Source organism: Platalea leucorodia, assembly GCF_965183815.1.
Source record: "Platalea leucorodia genome assembly, chromosome: 4".
Classification (NCBI taxonomy): Eukaryota; Metazoa; Chordata; class Aves; order Pelecaniformes; family Threskiornithidae; genus Platalea; species Platalea leucorodia.
Window position 1 is genome coordinate 48,679,920 of NC_138826.1, and position 24,624 is coordinate 48,704,543.

General features: G+C 43.8%; 1 protein-coding gene across 5 annotated transcripts in view; it reads right to left on the reverse strand.

Moving 5' to 3' along the window:
- The window catches only part of ETV6 (ETS variant transcription factor 6), a 145,688-nt gene that overhangs the window by 109,000 nt on the left and 12,064 nt on the right, over positions 1-24,624 (reverse strand). The window contains exon 1 of one of the 5 annotated variants that reach the window (XM_082309570.1): positions 7,439-7,474. The exons of the other annotated variants lie outside the window; for them this stretch is intronic. Within the exon in view, the coding sequence (XP_082165696.1) occupies positions 7,439-7,441 (3 nt within the window). The 5' untranslated portion in view covers positions 7,442-7,474. Of the gene's footprint in view, positions 1-7,438; positions 7,475-24,624 lie in introns of those variants that run through there. 5 annotated transcript variants of the gene reach the window in all.

Consider the following 24,624-nt stretch of genomic DNA (forward strand, 5'->3'; position numbering starts at 1 on the left):
CTACTGACTCCAAAACAAGTTGTGGCATTACCACAGCCCTCATTGCCTTCATCGTGCCAACAGGACAATGGGATAATGCTGAGCCCACAGGTCTGTCAAGCCCTGGGATGGCTCAGCACAAAAGTCTCAGTTTAGCTGCTCTCCTTCTGCCATAGCTTTTCCTGTTCGTTAAGTTCCCCAATTGTTTTAATTGTTCCTTTCAACCTTTGCATCACTTCTTGTTCTTCCTCAAATTATTATTTTGTTTTAGTTCATAATCCCAAAGCATTGGTTATGATGTTGCTCCTGGCAGAAGAGAAGTGCTGAAGTTTCACTCTGGTTATCTTTGGCTTGTTTTCACAACTAAGCATTGCTGGTTCACAACTGAATGGACACTAGTGAGAGCCACTCTACCCTTACCAAGGCTGCTCTTGAGCTGCAAATACTGCCTCACTACAGAACTGACAAGCTTGGGAACTGAGCCAGCTGAAATGGAGTAAATTGCAGCCATCTTTAAGAAAAAGAGTAAAGTGTTAGTCCTGGGCCTGTTTTGACTCAATCTGAAGGCTTGTCCATGGTCCTCATCATTACACTATTTAAATACATCCTATACTACCTTTACCCCTTTCCTGCAACAAAGAGAAGCCTTATTAAACTCACCTTTACAAGTGGAAGGACCAAAACATATGCAGATTAGCTCATTAGCCCATCAGGAGCACAGGGGCTGAGCAAAAACCTACTTCGACACCTTAGAAAATAATATTCTCTCCCAAGAACTCTATTGGGATCTGAACCCAACTGTTAGGACTTGACATTTATACAGCGATAGCACTCGGAGGCAAACTGAACCACGGGGCCATTGTCCAAGGCACCACGGGAACACCAAGCAGAGGACAGCCCTGAAGAGCTCAAAGCCGAAACAGTCAAGACAGAGAAGCACCAGCAAAAGGATCTTTTTGAAGCCTATTTTACAATTAGGAACAGTTGCAGGAAGAAGCAGCAAGTTGCCTAAATCCCATTTTGACCCTCTGCCCATGCGGCCGTGTTTCTGGAGTTATGTTGCTGCTCTGGAAACAGAAGGATGAACTACAAGAGTAAGTAAAATGCCATGGACATCACACAGAAGCTCTGAGAAGGCATCATTTCACTTTGCATTTTAGCATTGATTTTAAATACCCTCCCCATGAGCACTTCTGATTTCTAATGCTCCTCCTTGTCAAAGCATTGACTGAAATCTTTGGACTCACAAGTGCGTAGCAGAGACGGCCTGCACCAGAAGAGAGCTGTGAGCCCGTTCCAGAAACGTGTCCCTCCTCTGCCGCAAGAATCAGGACAGAGGCACTCCAACCCTTCCCACGGTTACGCAACGGCACGGATCCAGTTAGCAAAAGGCAGGTCTCCTTCCTCCGACCCAACTCACAGCTAAATGGCCTTAAAAACCAGCGCAGCTTTCTACTGGCACAGGCAAAGCAAAACAGGGGGGCATCAATCACCCCCATCTAATCAAGCAGGGTGTGTTTAACACTCAAGCTGAGCTGTGAGACTGTCAGAGGAGATGGGGGAAGGAAAAAAAAAAAAAAAAACAAAAAAAAAACAAACCAACAACAAAACCAAACCTGCTTACAAGAAGCATGACAAAACACTTCTTCTGTTCCTACAGCCAAGAAGGTGACTGGGACAATTGCCCAAGAATAGGAACATTCCCAGCATCTGAGGACACACGTGTCCCTTCTAGCAAGCATCCCCCAGCCTCATCCACCACATGCCCTTCCCCGCAGTCCTGCTTACACGTAGCGATGGCTGAGGTTTTCATTAGGGGAAAATTAATCAGATTTTTTTTTTTTTTTTTTTTTTTTTAGCTGGCAACAAAGACATTAGACTTTTCCTGGCATTTCTCCTGTTTATACAGGACCTGCCAAACCGGTTGTGTGATTTTTATGCTGCTTTCTTTTCCACAAAGTCCTTCGAAAGGCAGAATAACAGAAAGCAAATAAGGAAAAAGTTTGGTTATATAGGTCCAAAGATCAACCCTTGGTAATGCAGCTGAAAAATCAAAAATTAACCAGAATCTTCCTAAATTTATTTTGAATATCCAAAGACCATGGTTGTTTATGTTTATTATTGAGACTGTGTTGAAGTAGAGCAGTTGTTTTGAATAGTGAGAGGCAGTCCCATTTCAAATTGTTTAACATCTAAGTAGATATACGGCAGATAAAATGAGAAACTGAGGCACAGAGCAGTCAAATGAACTGCTCAAGGTCAGGCAGAGCCAGGGACAGAAAGCAGGACTTCCAAGCATCCACTTGGCTCCCTGCATATTAGGTCACGCCACTTCCCCTATGTACATGTGCCTAATTCCCAGCCGAGGCTGGGCTACTGGATGTGGATGCCTCACCTCTAACACCAAACAGTTCCTAATCCTAGAAAATTATGCTGCTTTCTCCTCCTACCACACACTAGACAAAAAATAATTCATCAATTGCAACTGCCTGGCTATAAGTCCATTGCCAGAGATCTGAAGACCAAAAGTGGTAACAAATTTTATAGTAAACATTTCCCCCAATACACGTAATCTTGCTAAAAATCAAAACATTGCACAAAAAATAGCCCTTTCAATTACTACATAGGGTTGGGGTTTTGGTTTTTTTTTGTCGTTGTTGTGGGGTTTTTGTTTGGGTTTTTTTGTTTGTTTTTTGGTTTTTTTTGTTTGTTTTTTGTTTTTTGTTTTTTTGTTTTTGGGTTGTTTTTTTTTTTAACGTTGAGGTTTGTTGGGGTTTTTTTCAGAATAACTTATCTCCAGTGCAGCACACTGTGCTGCTGCACTTTCCAAGTGGAACATTTGGTCTTCGATTCAGAAGAAATTTCCGTTTCAATATCAGTTTTGCTATCCACATTCAAAATCCTGAAGCAAAATGAAAAATAACATGCAAGTTTAGTTTTCCATTCGGAGTGCTCTTGTCTTGCTCTAATGTCAGAATTTCCCCACAGAATGAAAATGCTATGGGCATTGAGAACAAAAAAAAAGGGGGGGGGGGGGGGGGGGGGGGCGGCAGGAATCAATCGAGTGTACCAAACCAGTCATCCTACCCACACAGCCCTGGGTGCCCACTGTTTACTCAGGTGTCCCTATCTTCTCCGATGACACAGAAAGCACGGCTTTCCCCTCCAACGCTCACGTATCGCTCCGCTCTCTCACCCGTGAGGCCACCTAGCACACACGGAGTCTGCCACTCAGATGGCCCCAGTTTAACTGACACAGTAAATATTCATTTTCACTGGGCTGTATAATAAAGGATGAGATAAAACCTTGAGCAAATAAACGGGCAAAGTTCGAGCTTACAGCTGCTCCTCGTGGGCCACTTTGAGCTGACACACCTGCTTCTTTGGCAACTGGTTTCGCACCGAAAGACTTGGGCTTTGCAGGGCTGCCTCAGCAGAGCTGGGTGATGTGCTTATACAAGATCTGCCTGTCAGCCAGAAGGATCCCAAAGCGACTTACAAACAATTTATGAGGGATTTACAGGCTCACTGCACAACAAGGGAATGGGCACCACTGCTTACACACCTGCAAGCAAAAAAAAAAAAAAAATCATTCACCAGGTTCCAGTTACACCAGCAAGGCAGCTGTTTGGGAGCCCTTAAAATCAGCTTAAACAAGAACAGCTAGCCCTCCCGACCCTGTGAGCCCCACAGAAACACCATCCCCTATGGTTGTAAGCTGTCTGAGCTGGTCCAGCTCCCTCCGTGGCCGCCATGCAGGGATTCAATAGTAATATCCACCTCTGTAACCACATAGCAGTGTGAGAAAGGATCACACTGCTATGTGGAACAGCCTGGATGCTTAAAACTTGCATGGATCAGACTTCACGGGCATAACGCAGCCATCCTACACAGACTCCTCCTCTACAGCACACATCCTCGAGCCGCTTTTAGGCTCAGACATAGAGACATCCCACTGACGGCAAGCGTGGTTCTTCGCACCAGGAGAATCCAATCTGAATGAGACAAAACGGCGCATGCTGTATGCCCGATGGGATGATATCCACGCAACAAACTGCATTCATCATGCAACCAGCAACCACTCCGCTTGCCTCCTGCCTCTTAATCCAGTGCTAAAATCACATAACTTTGTGAGCTGCCACAAAAAACTATATTTATTTATTTATTTACCCCAAGAGCTTCCCCTCTTCCTATCCCCACCCAGACTGGAATCCTAGCAATAAAAATACAATGATCCAAGGCCCCAGAATGCAAATGCTAAAGCTACTGGCATATTTAAAAGCAGAGTAGCCTGGTTTGTAAGGAAACCTAAAACTTTTTGTTGGATTAGTTGATGTAGGTGGAGGAGTGGACAGGCTTCCAGGCAAAGCTCTGCTATCTTTCAACACATGCGTGCATATGTGCACATACACTGATTTATATATGCGTATTGTTATGTATCGCCATTGCAACTTTAACCTTAATGTTAAAATTTAGAATAATAACCAGGAACCTGTGCTGAAACTCATCTCAACCTGCAACTCTAAAAATAAATGCAAGATCTTACTCTTTGACGTTTAATTAACTAACCTTAAAAAATAACCGTGAGCAAGCATGCACATTCCTACTGACACAGGGTACTACCAGGTTTTGCTGAACATTGGAAATTGCAAAAGTGGGAAATGGAGATACTAGTATCTTTAGCGAGCAGAACTACCTGCTCCTATTACTTGCAATAGCTGGCTGGTGACATAGCCTGTGATACATGGCAGCATGACAATACCCCTTGCCATAGCTAAGCCCATAATTACAAAACAGCTGAAAAAAAATGCATCAACCCTGTTGGAAGATGCATATAGCACCCGTGGCACAACAGAAATTATTATTAGATGTATCCAGAGCTCCTAGTTTGGGGAGAGAATGAGGAAGCCTGTTACTGACAGGTGAGAATTTAGGGGCACGAATTCTCTAGCGCATGGGAGAAAAGAAAAATGGGAAACACCGACGGCCCCAGATATATCAAACAACACAAGAGAATCAGATCTCACTGATGGGGATGGAAAGGAAACACAAGACACCCATGAGAGCAAGTGGGAGGAAACCCCATGAGCTCCCTGGTCTGTAGTAGCAGCGAAGATTCCTACCTTCAAGGTTTAACTATGAAAGCTATGAAAGTCATAAAAAAGCATAAACATCTTTTTTATTAAAGGTGGCGGGGTTTTCTTCCCCTCTCTATGGCAACAGAAAGTTCTAAGGGCGCTAGACGCGCAGACTTCAGATGCAACAACTGCAAAACCAAATACCTCAGCAAATCCTAGAGAACAGAGACCAAAGTATGTGTGTGTTCACTATTCAGAATACCTACAGGTGCCTATTAATACAATGAAGAAAGCAGCCTCTCTTTCTGAAAGAAAATCATTTTATTGCACCATCACACCCTGGCAAAATTAGTCCTTCTGATTAAACCAAAATCGGAAGATTTCTTTTGGTCAGTGTGGATCCATTAACACCAGCTGACTTAGACAAAGCCTACCCCATTCTGCACAGAGAGAACAACTCAATGCTAATCTTGTGATAGAACACATTGCTATGCCAGGGGTCATTGAGAGGTATTTTTTGTCCTGTATTAATTCAAACTAACTTATCTCAGCATGCACGAGAACAGACACTACACAGATCCTGCACCAAACATACGGCATGCCATCGGTCTCAAAAGCAGTGTATGAGCCTAGGAAAATCACCCAAAGCAGTCGTCCTGAAGCAAATGTTGGCTAGTAAATTTTACAACTGTGTTAGTTAATGGGAGTCAATTGTAATCTCTTCCTTGCAATTTATACTGGACCACAAATTCCCGTCTAGTCAAAGCTCAGGGTTTAGTAAACAATTGCAGGGATTTAATTGCTGTTCCTTACCACCCTGCCACCAGGAGTTACAATCCCGAAGCAGACTAGGCAGAAGGGAATGCATCAGTGCTCTTTATCCGCTCCAGAGCAAAGTCCAGGGGCTTACCTGAAGCCACTGGGGGCTCAAACCCAAGCAAAAGTGACCCTCAGGTTAAACAGAGGCATTTGATTAGCTACACACAGTGACTGCATCAGCAGCTGCAGAGTTAATGTAACTAGGAGTGCTCACTCTCTACTATTTTTGTAACTTGAGCTTTGGTGACAAGGAGTTTCAACCACTTAAGCTCAAGGAGAAAGCAACACTCTAGTGGAGGTAAGGATGTGCATATAAAGAGGAGAGAGAGTAGTGGGGAAACTGGAGTTCGAAGGTATACTGCCAGGCCAGTGAGGACAAATCTTCAGTGGTCAATCTCTCAAGACTTTTCTTTTTTCCTACTAAACGATGCTACTTAGGGCATGCAATCTACACCACTACTCAAAAAAAACCAAAACCAAAACCCCACACCACACTCCCCAACTCCAAAAAATCTAGCACAAGTGATACAATCTGTGTTTTCACGTATTACATATACATTTAAAATATCTGCCTCCCCCTCCTGCATATCTACAGATTATTCCTAAACTCCTGGCAGCCAATTTGTACAGCAATGAGGGTAATCCCAGGTGCAAGTGCTTTGTTCCCTGACACAGATTTACACGGGCAATTCATATCATTAAAGAACATTAGCATCCACATGACTACTGGCCTATCTATCTTTTTCTTTCTATCTTTTTCTACCCATCAATTTCAGAGACTGTTGTTTCAGAGAACGGGGCCGGGGGAGGGGGGGGGGGGGCGGGGGGGGAAGCTTTGTTCGCTTACACACACTGACACCAAATCTAGGCCAAGAGTAGGTAAATAATCAGCACCCAGAGAACCAGGCCTAATTTCTAAACATATACATAAGGCTGTAGTTGTCCATGCTAACTATTATTTGCCACACCAGTGTAGATAGCAAAAGCCTAAATAAGCTTTGATGGCTGAGGAGTAGGGTCTGATCGAGCTCTGAGAGCACAAGGGGTAAGGCCACATACATCCTCTCACCTCTTGCACTACACTTGAGGTTATGATTCTCTGCTGCATCTATACAAACTTTGGCCAAAATGCCATCCCAGTCTTCAGAAAAATTCAGGTCTATCTACACAAAAAAATCCGTACCCGATTATTCCATGGGATATATGAACACTTTAAGGATGATTGTGCAAACAGTAGATGCCATACGCTGTTTCATTGCTGTCATTCAGCTAGAATTTAGAAATATAAATCTTTAGTCAAAGACCTCCGAAACCAATGGGGGGGGGAGGGGAATCTTACAAGAAAAAGACAGAAATTATTTCTTTAGTTAAATTTTACCTACACTGACGCAATAGATCTCCTTCACCACTGTAAACCCCCAAAGCCTACCTGAACTTTGGCCTTATTTTCTTCAAGTTTCATGCAAAAAGCAGGCTTCCAGACAACTTGGACGTGGTTTCGTCCCTTTAAAAGTACTTGAACCATAGATTAAACAAACTTTGACTCTTCTTAATCTACTTACCATGGGGATGGCTGTTCACACTTCTCTTCACAGCTTGCCACTGCTGAAGTGTGTCTAATGTCACCCACGGTAAGTTAAGATTTCAGGTAGGGAAGCAGCAGCAGGGGCAGACGGATTCTTAAGACGCAAGAAGACGCTGCTCTCGTGGTGACATAATTTGTAATGAAAAGCCACGGGAGAAATCTCCTGCCTCTCTCAACTATGTCAAAGCACAATTTTGTCAAGTAAAAATCTTGTCCAAAGTTTCTCATCAGTGGCTCTAATGGAGGAAATATTACAACATATTTCCTTTTAAACCAGTGTCAGCTGCTTCTGTCAAACCGCAAACATCTGATCATGGAGCCCTTTATAAACATTCAGCACCAGGCAATTTTGGGAGGCAACTAAACCGTGGCACAAGAGAAGGGCTCCAGCACTGAAGGAAAAGCCTGCTGTTACACGATAGGTCACGGCTACCGCCCCTTGGACAGAGCTGAGGGAGAGAACAAGCCTGTCTCTCACGACGGTCATTCCACTAACGCCCATGCTCATTGCTTAATCCTATCTCAAGTCCTGCGCCACGTCCTTCCTAGCAAAACATGAAATCAGCAGGAAACAGAGGCGGTTTACGGACTACACGCTGCTGCCGAGTGCAAGCCTGCTCATTCGCAACAGCAGTTAAATTTAGTACAAAAGAGAGGGCCTGAAAGAAGGGACGCTTTGCACCACCGGGCTCACAAGCCCGTTTGCTTTAGCTCTTTTCCTCCCATCCTTCCCCTGCCCTTTTGGAAAGCACAGTCACTTCCTCACTAGCTAGCAGGAGGATGAAAATTGAGCCGAGCAGATGTTGCAAGGCGCGTGATAGAGGGTGATGAACATTAACATACAGAGTACATGCATAATAGCTGGAGAGGCAGAGGAGCCCGGGTTTGAAGGGAAGACCTCCCGACCCCAGGCGGTAACTCTGCCCAATCAAGCTAGCAGATGGGTGGCAGCAGGTCAGCCTGAGCTACGTTGGGATCACAAAATACATCATGGCAATGAACTACCTGCTGATTAAAGCTACTGGGGGATAATTTCAATTACCTGAACCTGAAACTCAGCCTACAGGCAGACGGGAACAGCACCTCAGCCGTACAACTCCTAAACCGAGCCGTGTGCCAGCACTAAGTTTGTAGCACGGTATAAACTATGAGGGAGAGGAGTCTCTTCGTCCCCGTCTGCTCACAGAACAAGGGGACTCTGCTGCAAGGCAAACCCTGGACTAGAAATGCTGAGAGACTGCGCCAGCAAGGCCTGGGGTGGGATGAGGCCAGGCACATGGAATTGCCCCGCAAGCCCGGCCAACGGAAGGACAACTGGCAGCCACCCTCGTTACGCCGGCTTCAGCCTGCACGCTTTCTTTTCCTCTACGGCTGTGAGAACGTGGGGGCTCTCAGCAAAACATCCCTTTTACACCAGTTCGGTTTTGACAGTCCTGGGCGGATTTCAGGAGCGCACGCACAGCCAGTCACAACGCATCACGTCAGCAGCATTGCCACCTTCTCCATGCAGCGCCTTTCAAAGGAGACCCACATCTTACACCCACCTTCTTCACGCACAAGCAAGCGAAGCATGTTTCCAAGTTCGCCTCTCCAGCCAGCAGCAGAGCCAAGGAAAGTGGCCCAGCTCCCTCTCATCATCACCCCTGCATGGCCACGCCACATGTAGGGACACCGAAGCACGGCAGGTGTGTTTGGGAAGAGGGGGTACGCACCCAGTCTGCGGTAGGGACGGTCGCCGCTCCAAGGTGCCACACAGTGAAGGGCTGCCACTTCTGAAGGAAATACAAAGAGATGGAGGCTCCACAGAGAGCGAGGTCTGGGCTGGCTTTTGCCGAGACAAGCCGTACCCGAGAAGGCAGGCTGCTGCCCAGCACACCTTATCTAGGCAGCCTCTCTGAGACACTTGGAGCTCTGGATGCAGCGGGGGTCAAGATCCATCTGGGATGGCTCTGCAGCACTGGAGCACACAAACCAAGGGTCCCCCCCCCCCACCCCCCGCACCCTCTCCAGAACAAGCCCTTTTCCACCAACAAATAAAGTAACTCCCACTGCCAAAAATTCCTACCATCTGCTTTCCATATTTCCCTATAATGGAAAAATAGATTCTCTGCTATTTTTAAAATGGAATTAGTTTGCAGTCTTAACTTCTTTGCTTTTTAATCAACATCTTTACCTCGATATTTAGATGCCACTAAGAAAACAGGCTTTACATACAGGGAAAATCTGGCTCAGGAAACCACAACAGACCCCAGGACCAGTGGGAGGTAAATCCCACTGAGATGGGAATCTCAACTTCCCAATTTCACCATTTAAAGAAAATGACAACTTTCCAACTAAAAAAAAAAAAAAATCCGATATCCAGAATACATTAAGGAAAAAAAAAAAACAACTCGTAATTTTAATAGAACTGGATTAGGAAGCAACAAAAGAGGCAAAGATGAGCGAATAAGAGCCTTTTGTAGGCAGGTGGGGTGGAGATGGAAGGGACAAATAATACAGTGATAAGTACTTGAGGCAGCACCTCTTCAGTCTGGATTAATTGCAGCCAGAACATCACGTTTGACCAGGTCTTCAACCTGATTTCTCCAAGTCCAATCCAGTGATACGCTGATAAGCTTCCATATCTATCTAATTGATGAGAGCTGAGGACACTCAACAGTTTTTAGGACAGACATTCACAGTAGAGACCTTAAGATGGGAAGTAATACAGAGAAGTGGCTGATTTTCTGTTTGTGGTTAACAAAATAAGTCCTTGTATTTATGGCAAAATGTGTTTCTTCTGAAAATGGATTCAAAAGAACTTTTTTTTCATTACAAAGGAAAAATCTATTAAAAAATCATTTCTTTTGACATTTTTCATGGGAAATGCCACTTAATACCAGTTCTATTTCTATGTAACAAACCCACTACACAGATGTAAGAACACGCACCACATCCAATGTATTTGGTTAATTTAAAAAAAAAAAAAAAAAAAGGCAGAGAAACACTAACTCATCTCTCCTGCAAATTCCATATTTGTGCATGAATTTATGTACTACAAAGAAAGGGACTGAATAAGTCTCACTTTAACCCTTTTTTTTTTGTTAAACTCCTGCTTTATTTCTAAAGTGCATGCTTTAAAGTCAACGCATCATCATGGGTGAATTTCTAAAAACTGTCTTGCGAAATGTCTGGAATTAATATTGTATATGTGCATATGTGTAGTGTATTAGCCAGCACTCACGTTAATAGAAAAGTTAGGGTGTTAAAGGAACAGCTAAGTAGACAAGGGTAATGTAGCAGCTTTGAAAACGAGTCTAAAATGCTTAGGCCTACAGGTCTTGTTAGACCCATGGGTTCAGGCACCAAACATGGAAACTGTAAAATCTCAGCCTTGGAGTCTCCTCCAAGTCCATTCATAACATCCACACACACATTGCAAAAAGAGTTAATTCACTGAGTGTTTTGCTTCATCTGTACTAGTGCAAAAAGGCAATGACAGATAAAGCTTTTCCTCCAGATTGCTTATCAACATCTCCATAAATAGGGCTCCCATTAAACTATGAGAGTGGGTAGGTTTGCTCAGGGATCTCAAAGATAGCACACTTGCAACGCTTTGAACCGCCTGGGTCATACCCCACATTCCCCGTGCGCTCATCCCTAAACAAAGGGCAATGCTTGTGCTCTCTTACCAGTGTGGGGCCGCAATCCTGCCATCAGACCTGCGTAGGTGGGTATCTGCACATACAAAGAGTCCCGCTGAAGTCATACGCACAGAGGTCCACCTACAAAGATCTGATTGCAGGATCCAGAGTTTGGCTGGAGTCCATATAGTAAGGGCTTGCCTACACTTGGGTTTTGGGGGTTCGGATGCTTTGTTTTGTAGTTAACCTAGTTTGTAAAACAACTCAGCAAGAATTTGCAGCAGAGAGGCCATGCTGATGTAAAAAGGGATTCACATTACTGCCCTTCACCTCTGTTTAAAACACCTTGCCTACAGAAAGCAACCAAGTAGCGCAGCTATTGCAGATGAAGCCATTGCCTGATTTTTATTCTGGAGTAGCTCCCCATATGGAGACAATTCTGGAATCAAAGTATTTTTGTTCCAGAATAATTACGCTGCTAGTAACATGGGCAATCTATTCCATGGTAACTAATTTACAGCAGGATAGCCATTCTAGAAGAACTAAGATGGTTATATATTCCCAAACACACACCCAGTAGACTAGGCCATAAGGAACATGGGATAGATCTAAATGCCAGCTAAAAAACAGTGGGAGTCTTCCCAGTGACTTCAGTGGGCTTTGACTGAGGCACTGTGTAAAGGAAACTGCTTAATTATTGTGTATTTTTAAAAAAGATTCTAAAAAAAAAAAAAAAAAAATCATATAAAACTGAGCTGCAAGCCTGCAGGCAGACACGTGAGTAATCCCACTAAACCCAGTGGGACCCATGTGCATTTGTAGAACTGTGTTCTTGGTGTGTGAAGACTACATCTATACATCAAGAGCAGAGAGAGCAAATTATTAACCCTTAACTTTCTCACTGAGAGGCAGTCCAAGAGAAAGTTTCCCAGCATGTTCAACCATGATACACCTTGCTTTAATCTACTGTCCTCTTTTTTAACTTCAGCAATGTGAAATTAATAGTGTGAATTAAGGACATCAAGGTGACAAGCACTGTAATCAATTCCTTCCAAAAAAATTCACTCCGTACAATGTTTTGTCTTTCCTGAGGGATTTATTTTGCAGTTGTTTAAGCATCAGTGATTTTTTTTTTTTTTTTTTTTAAGGATAAAATCTTTCCATCTAAAAATTCTAACCAGATGTGGATTTCAGACTTCCAAATTTGGGAATGTTCAGATCAAGAACTGTTGTTTTAGTCTTTTAGCCATGATCATCACTGTAAACATAAAAGTTTTCAATTATTTCACCCTCAAACCATCAAGATGCTCAACCTATATATGGCCAAAACTAAGTGCAGGTCCAGAAGATCTCAGTAGATATTTACAGGACCCAGGCCTAAATCACAAAACCTTAGATCACACAAGTTTTGCACAATTCTGCTAATTTGGTTATGAAAGTTTAATAAAATTTTTTATGCAAATCTCATGTATGGCAATTACCTGGGTGAGCTAAGGACAAGTTTCGAAATTGGTATATGTGCCTCCCCTCAATTTGCATCACAAGTTGCAAGTTTCTAAGAGGGGGGAGTATGTTCCTTTCTCTTTCTTCAGCTGGGCTCTGTGAGTTGCTAATCCTGACCCCCTGAGATGTTGCAGAGATGAGCAATCCCTTCCTGAACCATCGAGTTCCCTCTGCCCTGTGCATCTCCCAAAACAGAAGAGAAAAATGAGAAAATACTCCTTGTATTATGGCTCTAGCTTTCTACTAATCATTTAATAAATTCAATTTAACCTTTTAATAAATCATTTAACCATTTAATAAATCACTGTGAAGCTGTTATTTAAATAATTCTTAACCCTTCTGGCTGTGGAATTAGATGTTAACCTGATGCTTCCCAATTTGGTAGTACCTTTATGGCAGTGACCAAGTTCTCGTCTCCTTCCATGCACCAGTCTTCCCTTTCACCTTTCACTCACCTTTAGACATGAATTCACCCCCTTCAGTCCTTCATAGAATTTCCTTCTCCTCTATGGAAACTAAGTTATCTACATGTTTCAAACATCACAGACAACATCAGTCCATCGTTGCTGCTAGCCTGTGCTTACGTTCTGTGGAACAAGATGTTTGAGGATTGCTGTATGCTGTACAGGCAGCAGCACAGTTAAAGCCTCCCAGCACTACAAGGCAATAGAGCAGCATTTCTCTCTCCCTCTCTCTTTTTTTTTTTTTTTTTTTAAATGCAGAGGATACTGAGGCACAGACAAGGAGCACACAAGGAGCTCAAGGAGTCACCCATAAGAAAATCCAGCTGTTACAGGATTGGACAAGAAATCCACTTCAGACTAACCCTTTACAGAACATACAGTCGTCTCCAATTTTAGAAAATAACATTACTTAAAAGTAAATTAACAGGCAACAACATACATTGCACATAACATTATGATATATATAATATATATATTGCACTTAATGCAGCATATAACAATAACATACACAACATACATTTTGATCCCAAATTTATAAGCTAGAATTTATGTCAGTGGCAATTCGTAATGGAATGGATTAAGTCCTGATGCTAAGATTGCAACACTCAAAAAAATCCTGTATCTATAAAGAAACAAAAGTACATAAATTCCTGAGATATAGTCCTGAAACTCGTTCTCTCATAAACAATCTCATTGAGAAAATCCAACGCACGTGAAAGTTCTGAATCATATCCTTCTGAAATCAGTGGCAAAGACCCCAAGATGATCAAAATGCCTGGAGGACTAACTGAACTGAGGCTGGGCGACAGAGGGAAAAAAATCAACAGTGTCTCACATGATATATGAGAAGAACTCAAGCAGCAAATGGAGTTGTAACACTCTTTCTAGGCACTGTAATCCCACCACCCTGCAAAAAGCTCCTGAGTCGAGATCCTGGAAAAGGTAATTTTCTTGGCAACAATAAATTGCTGCTCTTATAAAAGCTAGGTTGGGTTGTCAAACCTTGGGGTGCATTAAAGCAGCTTTCAATGCTGACCTAAGTCTGCCTCCTAGCACAATCATGAAACATTTTATGCCAGGATGATTGTGAAGACTGAAGATCTCTTTGAAGACAGGCAAGCAGATGTATTGGAACAGTCATTGATCATTTGGTTTGGGGTTTGTTGGTTTAGGTTGTTGATTTTTTTAGACAGAGGTACTATGTCACTTAAATGCTCAAGGCATGACTAACAGGGGTCATTACACTGCTGTATGAAAGCGTTTGCTTGGTGACCCTGTGCTGCCTGTGTGACTGTTCTGAGCCCACCTGGAGGTTCAGGAGTTTCTTTTCAAGTCAGCTCCATCCAAGAGCCAATTGTCAGGACAAGTTTGTTTGTCTCCATCTTCTGCAACCCAACTGGTAACACTTCCTCACTGTAAAGGTGACTCTGCGCTATCTCCTGCACCCTTAACGATAAGACAGGTTCTACAGGCCAGATGTTGACATCCTTTACACCAGCAAATACAGCTTTCTCCTGGCTGACAGCTTGGGTGATGCTAATGGGTTGGCATAAGTGGGAACAGCAGTTTGGGTTCAATGAGCAGTACTGTTCATGATGCTCTGAAAAGAGGGAATGGTAAGGGAGCCATTGCCACGCTTATCATTAAGCGTGTGCTTAAATGTGTTGCTGAACAAGGGCCCAAAGCACTGGGCTAGAACAAAACAGGTTGCTATTCCTATCTTAGGATGGCAGATGCTAAATAAGCTGTTCCCCTTTCACCACTGCTCCTCTCTGCCTCAGTTTCCCCATTAGAAAAACAGAGGAAATTACACTGATTTGCTTCATAAAGCCTTTGGAAACAGCAGGTGAAACATGAAACAAAAACTGTGCCTCACTCCACCAAGGACCCAAGGCCTGGCTACTGCCCACCACAGGCTTTAAGGCAAGGAGTTTAATCCTTCTCAGGAAGGACCTTATAGAAGCTGGAAGAAGGATCCAAGCACCAATGGACCAGTACCTAGGGTGAACCATACACATTACAGATCTGCAATAGGAGAATACCCAGCTATCTCGTCTCTCCTCCCAGAGGCAGTGCATGTCACAAGACGTGATCCGAGTCGTTCCTCACACTTCCTCCATAATTTTTAGAAGGGCTGCACGTACACTACAGACACGTGAAGACCTATCGATGTCCATCAGGTCTGACTAACATAGCTATGCCAGCAGAAGTGCATACTGTGGATCCAACCATACCGGTAAAACTGCCCTCACGCTAGAAGAATGTTTCACTAGTGGACACTAGTGATTTTTACAGCACTAACACTTTTCTACATGGCCACATTTACCCTCAGACCGCTGTGTCAATACACTCTGTCTGCTATTCTTGTCCGTGTAAAGCACTGATATAGCTTCAAAAAGATTTCTCTTCCTTTCTCTGGCCTGTACTCCCACACTTTCAGGAAGCTGTTTGAGCCTCTCAACCTCTCATTTTCTAATCTGCTATTCCTATACACACACACACACACACACACACGGAGTCCTCAGCAACTCTGCTTCAAATCACAGGTGGCCAAAAATCCACCACAACCGTAGGACCATGGAGTCAGGAGGGGTACACGAAAACATGCAGCACCAGTACTTGAGATGTAAATGCTGAGCGAGCCCCAGTTCCAAGAAGTGCAGAGCAGGGTACATTCGTACTCACCACAAAGTGGCTACAAGTGCAAGCGAAATTCCTCAGGGGTCCCCTGGGGAAAGAAAGCTCTTCCAGGAACCTAGCCCCCGGCCTTTTCAAGGCATTTAAGAACCAGCAGTTCTTCACAGGGATACCCCACAGGCAAGGGAAAATGCTCAAAGGGAGCTCCCTCCCCCAGCACTTCAACCACCTTCTCATAAAGCTTCCGAGTGAAGCTCAAATTGGCACCTAACTTCCAAAGGAAACCTCATCTCACCAGTAAAACATGCAGGAACAATCTTTGGGAGTAAGGGAAGAGGAAAGAAAGAAGTGACCTGCGAAGAGTTGGAGATTATTATTTACAGGGCTGAAAACATCCTCCCACACACATACACACACCTTTCCTTGTCTGCTGTACTGGTCCCGAGTAAAAATTGCACAACATTGCTTGAGCTGATCTAATTCAAGGATGGATCCAACAAAAATGACTCTCAAACTTAAGTAAGCCTAGCAAGGGCAGCCCAAAAATCTTCTGTCCAGCTGTTCAAATCACCTGAGAGGGATGTAGATTCTGCATGAACAGCTGCTGCAGCTTGGAAAGTGGCTGTTCTCAAACGAGGTGGCAAACATCAACCATTTCAGCCTAGAAAAGGAAAAGGAAGGGAGTAATCCCTGGGAGCTGACTGTCAGCTCCGAGCCACTGTCCCTTACCAGAGCTGAGAGCCCACGCTACCAGTGACACAGCAGCACTGGCAGGACTTATTTCAGAGAAGCAGGGAGGGCGATGAGCAGCCATTCGGCAGGACTAGCGTGGAAGCTACATTTCTAAATCAAGGATTTCCATTCTCATGTAATTTTTTTCCACCCCCAAAAAAAAAAAAAAATCTCACTTTCAGATATTTAGGAGTTCTCTCTGGTAAACAGTATGTTCCAAGAGCTAATGGCTATCTATTCATAGGGAAGTGTTCTAGCCAAAGCTTCTTTCCTTTTTTTAAATTAAACAAAACAAAAACATTCAGCATTCGACCTCTTCACTGTCTGATATCCATTCAGTCCATGCTGAACAGGTCTACAGTACTACTAGTCTACCTTGGCACCTAGGTACTTTTGTATGGTGCAAAGTGTTTGGCGAGGGGTGGTAGAAGAAAGAGGAAATCACATCGCTGAGATGGGACAAGAGACAAAACCAAGAAGACAAGCATTCCAAATAAATCTGAAAGGGACTGAACAACAAATAGAGATTTCTTCCAATCGCAGTACACACAAGGAACTGATAACAAAATAATAGGCAGATGAATGGAAGACAGGTGGATAGCAGTCAACCAAACTAATGAAGTAGCTCCCGCACCAATTTCATACTTGTCAGAGATGTTCTCAATGTTTTACGTTTTGCAGGGGGTGGGGAGAATACAAACCCTTCCTCAGTATGTCAGCCCAGTTAGTTTTCCAACTTGCAGGCAATGCAGAGGCTCAGGAGGAAAAGACGTCTCCACCTGATGCACTGAGATAGGGCAGGGGAAAGCAGCCTTGTGTATCACAGCCAGCGAGCATCCCTGCCTCCTTTCTCTCCCATCAATAGTGCACACACTTCAAAGAGATGACTCATCTGGGCAAGGTCAGCCTTAAAATCTGTTGAGCCTCAAGTTGCGAAGTCTTGAGCTGGTGCAGGGGAGGAGACAGGTAATCAGACAGCAAGTCACTTCTTGCGGCTGCAGAGAAGCAACAGCATCAGTGCTACCCACTGTTTGGGAGCCAGAATGCTCAGTGAGCCGCCTCCCTCCCCGACCAGGCTGCCTGTCTGACAGAGACATCACGCAGGCTCAAGAGGTACAGCGTCTGCACAGTTTCAGGCAGTCACCAGTGTTACGTGAGACTGGACGTGGGATATGGACAGGTAGCTAGGTGGGTGGGTCAAGAACAAAGAAGTCTGGAGGGTTTGTCATCTGCCTGCCACACAGGCATCACGGGTAAGATATAAAACACTGGTTAAAGAAATGCAATGGGCTCCGCTCATGGCTTCTTACCAGCCCCTCTGGCTTTAAAAAAAAAAAAAAAAAAAGTGCTACTTTGTACCGTCATTTCCTATTTTTGTTGCTCTTGGTGCCATCATCTGCTAATCAGGAGTTATCAATATTAGAAAACACATTGTCTGTATTCTGAGGGAAAGGTGTTATTTCAGTCAACTTCCTCAAGCTGAGTCAGGAAAAAACAAATGAAGAATGGAGTTCTGAAGTGCTGAATCTTTCTGCTTTGTATGAGAGTACCTCAAAATAAAAAAAAAGAGTAATTAAAAAAAAGAGACAAACTGACCTTGCTGTTAACAAATCCCTAGGAATCTAACCAGACTTCTAAGGGTTTGGGTTTTTTTTAAACCAAAAACATTCTTTTTGCCTCATGTTCAAACTTCCAGAAAATTAATTAAAAGTAGTGATGTTACCTGTGTGAAAAAAAATCTGTCTTTTGACTAGCTTTCATTACGGTCAGTGCCACTGACTAATAATGAGTTTTCCTTTATCAGTTATCTCTTGCTCAGTTATCACTATAGGCTTCAGCCAAATCCTTTTGAACTCAGTGGAGCATACAGATCAGGTCCAATAAAACATGATTGTCTTATAATCTCTGGTACATACTTGGGTCTTGAAGAGTGACTTCTTTCCTCCTTTAGCTGCAAAAGTTTCTTTAGTTTTTCAAGTAACTTTGGAGGAGGGAGGAGAATTTCTCAAGTCTTCACCACAACAATCATCTAAGCTGCTATCAGCCGGAAGGAACCATTTCACTAAAATCTACCCAAATTGCCAATGTTGAGGTAGTACCAAACTGATAGCTCGGCAGTTCTACACTGTGCAGATACTAATATTAATTTTCATTAAATTTTAAGTTCATTATCCTAGCCATGGTTCAGGCCCCCTATTATGCATCAACCAACACAGTGCTATCTTTAGGAGTTCTTCAGATAGAGTTCAAAACAGAAGTTTTTGTTTTGTTTTGTTTTAAAAAAGGCAAAATACCCAAAATCATACCCCAGTACTGTAAACCCTGGGTCCTACTGCCAATAATCCTGCAATATTAATCATCCCAGCAAGGGGTTAGGGCAAGATCATTATTAATTATTTGAATTACAGAGGTACAAGCAGTTTCCACTCGTGATCTGACTCCATTTTGCTGGGCGTTAATGCTTTATGGAAGGGCAATCACATTAAATGACTTCAAGGTCACAGAGAACAAAGTGGCAGAGCAGGGACTGAACTAAAACCTCCTGTATCTCCATACAGTACCTTAACCCAACCCTATCCTCCCCGTCCAGGATAATGAGTATATGCACCAGGCTGGTGTATTTTTATAACCTATGTCGCAAGGCCAGCATAGAAGATATAAGAAAAATAAAACAAGATCTATGAGACTTGGCTTAGTTTTCTATAGAAAGGATGTAACAAATACCTTTCACACCAAATCCAATACAGGGCACATATACAAAGCTCCCAGGAAAGCTGCAGCAAGCATGGCTCATGAAGAGCTAGCATTTATGGACCGAATGTATCGTTTCCGTGTTTGCGTGTTTCGAGGACACAATTTTAATAGATAATTGAAACTCTGAAATGACCTCTAGATTAGGCACGTGGGACAAACTTCCTCCTCTGACCCAGAGAGGCTTCACGCTTTGCTGCACGGTTAAACAGGCCCAGACTGCCTGTCAGCATCAGCGGTACAGAACAGCATAAATTTGCAATGAAAGTGGGGGGTTTAGCATTCAGTGTTCTCAGTCTATCTCAGAAGACTCAATACGTACAAGTGCCTCCTTTTATTAAAGCAGCATTCTCCTACAATTAAACCTAAATGGCACAGCCAAGGTGTGTTCAGAAATGCAAAGCAAGCCATAGCACGGTTGGAAGTCCACAGATGACAGCAGCAGGGCCTCACGCTGATACCAGAAGGCTCATTCATACCTCCAGGCAACAGCTCTACCCTTCACACTAGAAGAGCAAACCATGCTGCTTCAGACCCTTGGTGTCTGCTGATATAAGAAAAGGAGAGATGGCTTCTCGGCACAAGAACCACCACGTTTTCCTGAGCCAGTGACCACTTTTCCTGTAGCTACTCTACCTAGCCTAAAGGAACAGTTCTTGTAAAGAAAGTAGGCGTGAATCTTTAAAAGCTTTAGTTCTGATGTCAGGTAACACAGATCTGGCCAAAGCTTTACTCTGAGTTTCATCAACACTTTAATCCCAGATCAACTGGCACCGCCACTGAAAAAACATGCCCTGCCCTCTTCATGTTCCCAGCTGCTCATTCCCACCTCCACACCACGCTAGCACACCTTGCGCTAGCACAAGCTGCCCATTTTAATCCAGATTTGCTGCCCTGTCAAGCACAGGTCCGCCCAAACATTTGTGCCAGCCCACAGGAGGAGGAAGGGGAAGGGTGGGACAAGATTTTTCAGGGTGCTACCACCTTATCTTGAACTAAGAGTCTCATCAAACTACTACTGCAGCAAAATAACAGTGATGCACTTTTGTAGTGCCTTTAAAGAATGGTTAAAAACCTGCGGAGAAGTAACCGGCTTCATGTCAGCCCAAAGTTGGATATGGGCAAATACTCCTTCACAGAGACACTGCCAGAGGCAGGGAGGGATGGTATGACAGGATCATACAGCCACACCATAGAAGAATTCAGGAACTAGCAGGGTCAACCTAGGATGAAGACCCAGGACCCCTGCTCAAGTCACAGTTTTTACTTGCCTCACCGTATCTTGAGCAGGACTCTTCTTCATATCATGCTTAAAGAGCCTCACCTCTTATGATGCCAAATCCCACTGTACTTCAAAAGAAAACAGGTTATAGCACAGCCTGACAATATAGTCCACGACCTCCTACGTGCATTTTTCAGCAACAAATAAAGCAGAGTTTAGGGAGAATACCCTTACCCTATGCAAATGGAAATGACAGAGCATACAAGCAAGAAGCAAAGCAGGAGGAGGCTAGACACTAGTTAGCCACGGGAAAAACAAACATCTCAGCACAAACGACTTGTGCCTGGAAAAATGCCTGGTGTTCAGGGCTTCTTAATGAGCCCACAGCCAGAATAATTAACAATGGACAGCAGCGAGACCTGAGATCGAGAAATGGAGGGAAGGAAGTTAACGACCTGGCCACGCGAGCGGCCTGCTACTTTTGCACACTGGGATCTGTGCGCTGCCTTTTCATTTTAGGCAGATGCTATGCAAGCCAGCAGCAATGGGAAATCAGACAGGCTAAGATTATCCTTTCATCTGACATACTGTTAAGAAATCAAAGTTAAAGTACTTTCCATTAACGGTCTAAATCACTCCAAGTTTACCACTGTACTGCCATATAGATTATCAAACCCTCACCTTTTTTTCCACTGGAAGGACAAGATCAGATAGAATACTGCTGCTTTCTAAAACCAGGCATATCATTTAGCTCCTATTTCAAGTGACTGGAACAAACGGACTTCGCAATCTCCAAGGGCTGTGTTGTCCCAGTAGCCTTGTCACCAACACTTTTGAGGACTGTGGCTTCAAACATGTGAAAGGCGAGGTAAAACTTGAGGTACAAACCTGAAGGAAAACACAGCATGGTGACCGTGCATGAACGAATAGGCTATCCATTTGGAAATGTGAGAAAGGGGCAGGCTGAGCGCTGCAAAAGGCAGGCATGAGAAGACGTAGCCCTGCTTCACCAGCCTAAAATGAGGGCTGCATTCAGGAGTGCATTGTTAACTGTTCATTTGTCCACAGACGGCATTCCAGCACCCACTCCTGCAGCACCGTGAACCATACCGATACCCAAAGCCTGAGTGGGAAATTCAGGAGTTAAGTAATTGAGTGCAAACAGCTAGGATATCAGTAAGTAAGAAATTAAAGATGATCTACAAAACCCGGGCAAATAATACAGTCCTTGGTCACAGGATCATGTTACTGCTGTGCTTGCACGCTGGGTTAGGAAAGTGCATGACCTGACTCTGCATGTGGTAAACGGACATACTTTAATTCACTTTTGTACAGAACGATAAAATTAACTTCCTTGTGTTTAACACCAGGAAAACAGAATTCCTTCAGCTATCAGCATCTTTTGGGAATTTCTGCTTCTGTTTTACTGTGTTGGTAGTGGGTATGATGTCTTCAGACATTCAGGCTCTATAGCCAGCACTTGGGAACAGCAAAGGAAGACCCTGTCCCTAGAGGGACCGTCCAGGCTGGTGTGGTGGGACAGGGCCTCAGGAGACAGTTAAAGGTGAGCAGCTTTGGCAGCACACAGATCACAACTAAGTTCCGCCTAAGGACAGGCAAGTACATACCACATGAGAGCAAGCTGCTATGGTATACGCCTGCTGTAGGACACCGTTCTAGATGTGGGGCTTGGTAAAGGACACACAAGGATTTGCAGGGTTTGGGTTTTTTTTTTCCTTTTAGCCAGCTCACCTTTCTAGTTCTAACTGCCCACTAACTGCATTAGCACAGGACAAGCATGGTTTGAGAAACAGCTCAACTTGCACTGAAGAAAAACATTTGGTGTACACAGGGTCCCACGAGAAGGTCCTGTCTACCGGCTCACTTATTTCTTAATCGTTATGTGTAGAAAAATGAAGTCCAGGCACTCAGTAAACAACACTTCCTCCTCAATTTTCTCAGCTATTAGGAACTTGAAAAGAAGAGTCAGGGACTGAAAGGCAAAGAGATTGAACTATCAAATCAAGATAGTCACTCCAAAGCAGGTTTCGGGCATGCTGACGGAATAAATTAATGGAAGTGCTGGAATTGTCCCTGTGTTGTATAACACCTGGTCATCAGCCACACAGTCACATGGTTACGTGTTTGTGCCATCCAAACAAACGCATCCTCGTCTTGCAAGGAACTGTGTTCACTTGTCTCTTATCAGCCATCAGAAGAGGCGCGGCTGACACAGCACGTAGCATTTGCATTATCTAAGAATCTAATTATTTTTTCCACCCTCTGTCAGCCAAATCTTGGGAAAAACCTAGAGAAATAAAATAGGTCAGGGCGCTTTATACCAATAAATGGCGTCACAGCCCAAGAGGAGAGTCAAGGACAGGAAAATCCCCAAGAATTTTCCCGAACAAAATTAACTGAGAAGTCCTTCATAACCTGAAGAACATTCGTCTCACGAATTTCAGATGGTCAGGTTACCTCTTCTGAGGAAACATCACAACAAGATCAAGAAACACAGCAGGTCTGATTCACATGAGAGGTTTTCTCAACTGTTATTTTTCCGCTTGTCAGAGGCATCTGTAGAGAGTCCAGCACCAAAGTATGAAAGCCCCAAATGAAAATGGAAAACCACAGTAGTTCTGGTCAGCACCACATCTCCAGCGACACCCAGCAGGAAATGCTCAGGGTAAGAGCACAAGGAATAAACTCTCCCTTGCAGACTCCCCCAGCAACTCACAGGTTAGGGGCTTTCTGAGCCAAGGACTGCAGCTGTATCTTTGCAATTAATAGTCCCAAATAGATCCATCTAGTATGAACTGTCTTTTGAAACCAATTGCCTGTTTGGCCCTACATTATAACTCCTGGCAGTAAGGTCCGTAACCTCACTATATGTTGTGTGAAAACATTCTTCCCCCTGTTTAAAACTGCCAGATGCTTCCATCTGATCCTCCCTGTTCCCATACGATGAGAAATAACCCTTCCCAATTCAGCTTCTCCCTGCCTCTCATGACCTTCTAAAGCAAATTTTTATGATTTCCACAGGAGTCTGCAATGGGCCCAGATGCTTGCAGTTGCTGCCACAGCAAACCACACACACACACACCCCCGCCCCAGTTCTTAATTCCTTCACTCTCAATCCCACCCTATCTCCCTGGCTCCTATTTCCTTCCTCCACCAACCTCCAGTCCCATAGCTTAGAGTAGGTGCATAGAAATATAGATACCAGATCTCTGTCTGGTTCAAACAGCTCCCTATCTACATAGGCATGGAGAGCCACCCCATGTCAAAGCTCACATCTTGAGGCAGTGCCGAATATCTCTAAATCCCTGTGCGCCTGGCTGTGAAGGTAGATGGGCTGAGAGCAGCATACTCTGGGAGCTCTGGTGGAAACCACGACAGAGGCTCCAACCCCGAAGTGCAGGACTGCTCACCTGGACTCTTATCACCACCTGCATGTGTCCAGAAAAACCTGCAGGTGACCGGTTTCTTGGAGCTTTCAAGACTACGATAAGAAGTTTTCTCAGAAAACCCACAGGGACAAATTCTGAACAAGAAACATCTATTTTTCAAGCATATGTAATTATTTTATTTCCAGAAGCACAGATACCAACCAAGCCATTCATTTTTGCGAGCAAGTAATTTGAACAGTGGGCAAGAAACATTTTGCTGACCAGTCAAAACTGTTCAGGCTGGCTCTGTTTCTCAGGTGTTACATGGAAAGCAACTCAAAAATGGAACTTCCTCCATCCCCAAAAGTTATCATTCTAACCACCTCTACTAATTAACTCCCTTAATTCATTTTGGGTTTTGTTGTTGGTTTTTTTTTTCCTCTTTAGAAGATGAAGATTTAAATATGCATGTGCTCACTATAATGCTTAAATTTAAATATGCTCTAAAACCAAGCCCTATTCCAGGCCAGCTGCTCACTGTCACAAATCATCACAGGAGCTATCTTGATGTCTTCGATCCAAGGCTTTCACACTTTCTTCACCGCTGTGCCAACCACCTTCTGACAACCTGGATCTACCTATGTTTATTTTTTAATTGACATTAAGAAAGTGACAGAACTTCAGCTGTTGTTTGGGGGAGGATTTTTTTTTTCCTCTTTTTCAACAAAAAGGAGGCCAAGGCCCATACGGCTGAATGAGTATTCTGCATATGACAAAGTGCTCTGTGGGCCACTGATGGAAAACAGACAGGGAATTAGAAACTCCAGTCTAGACTGAAGGAC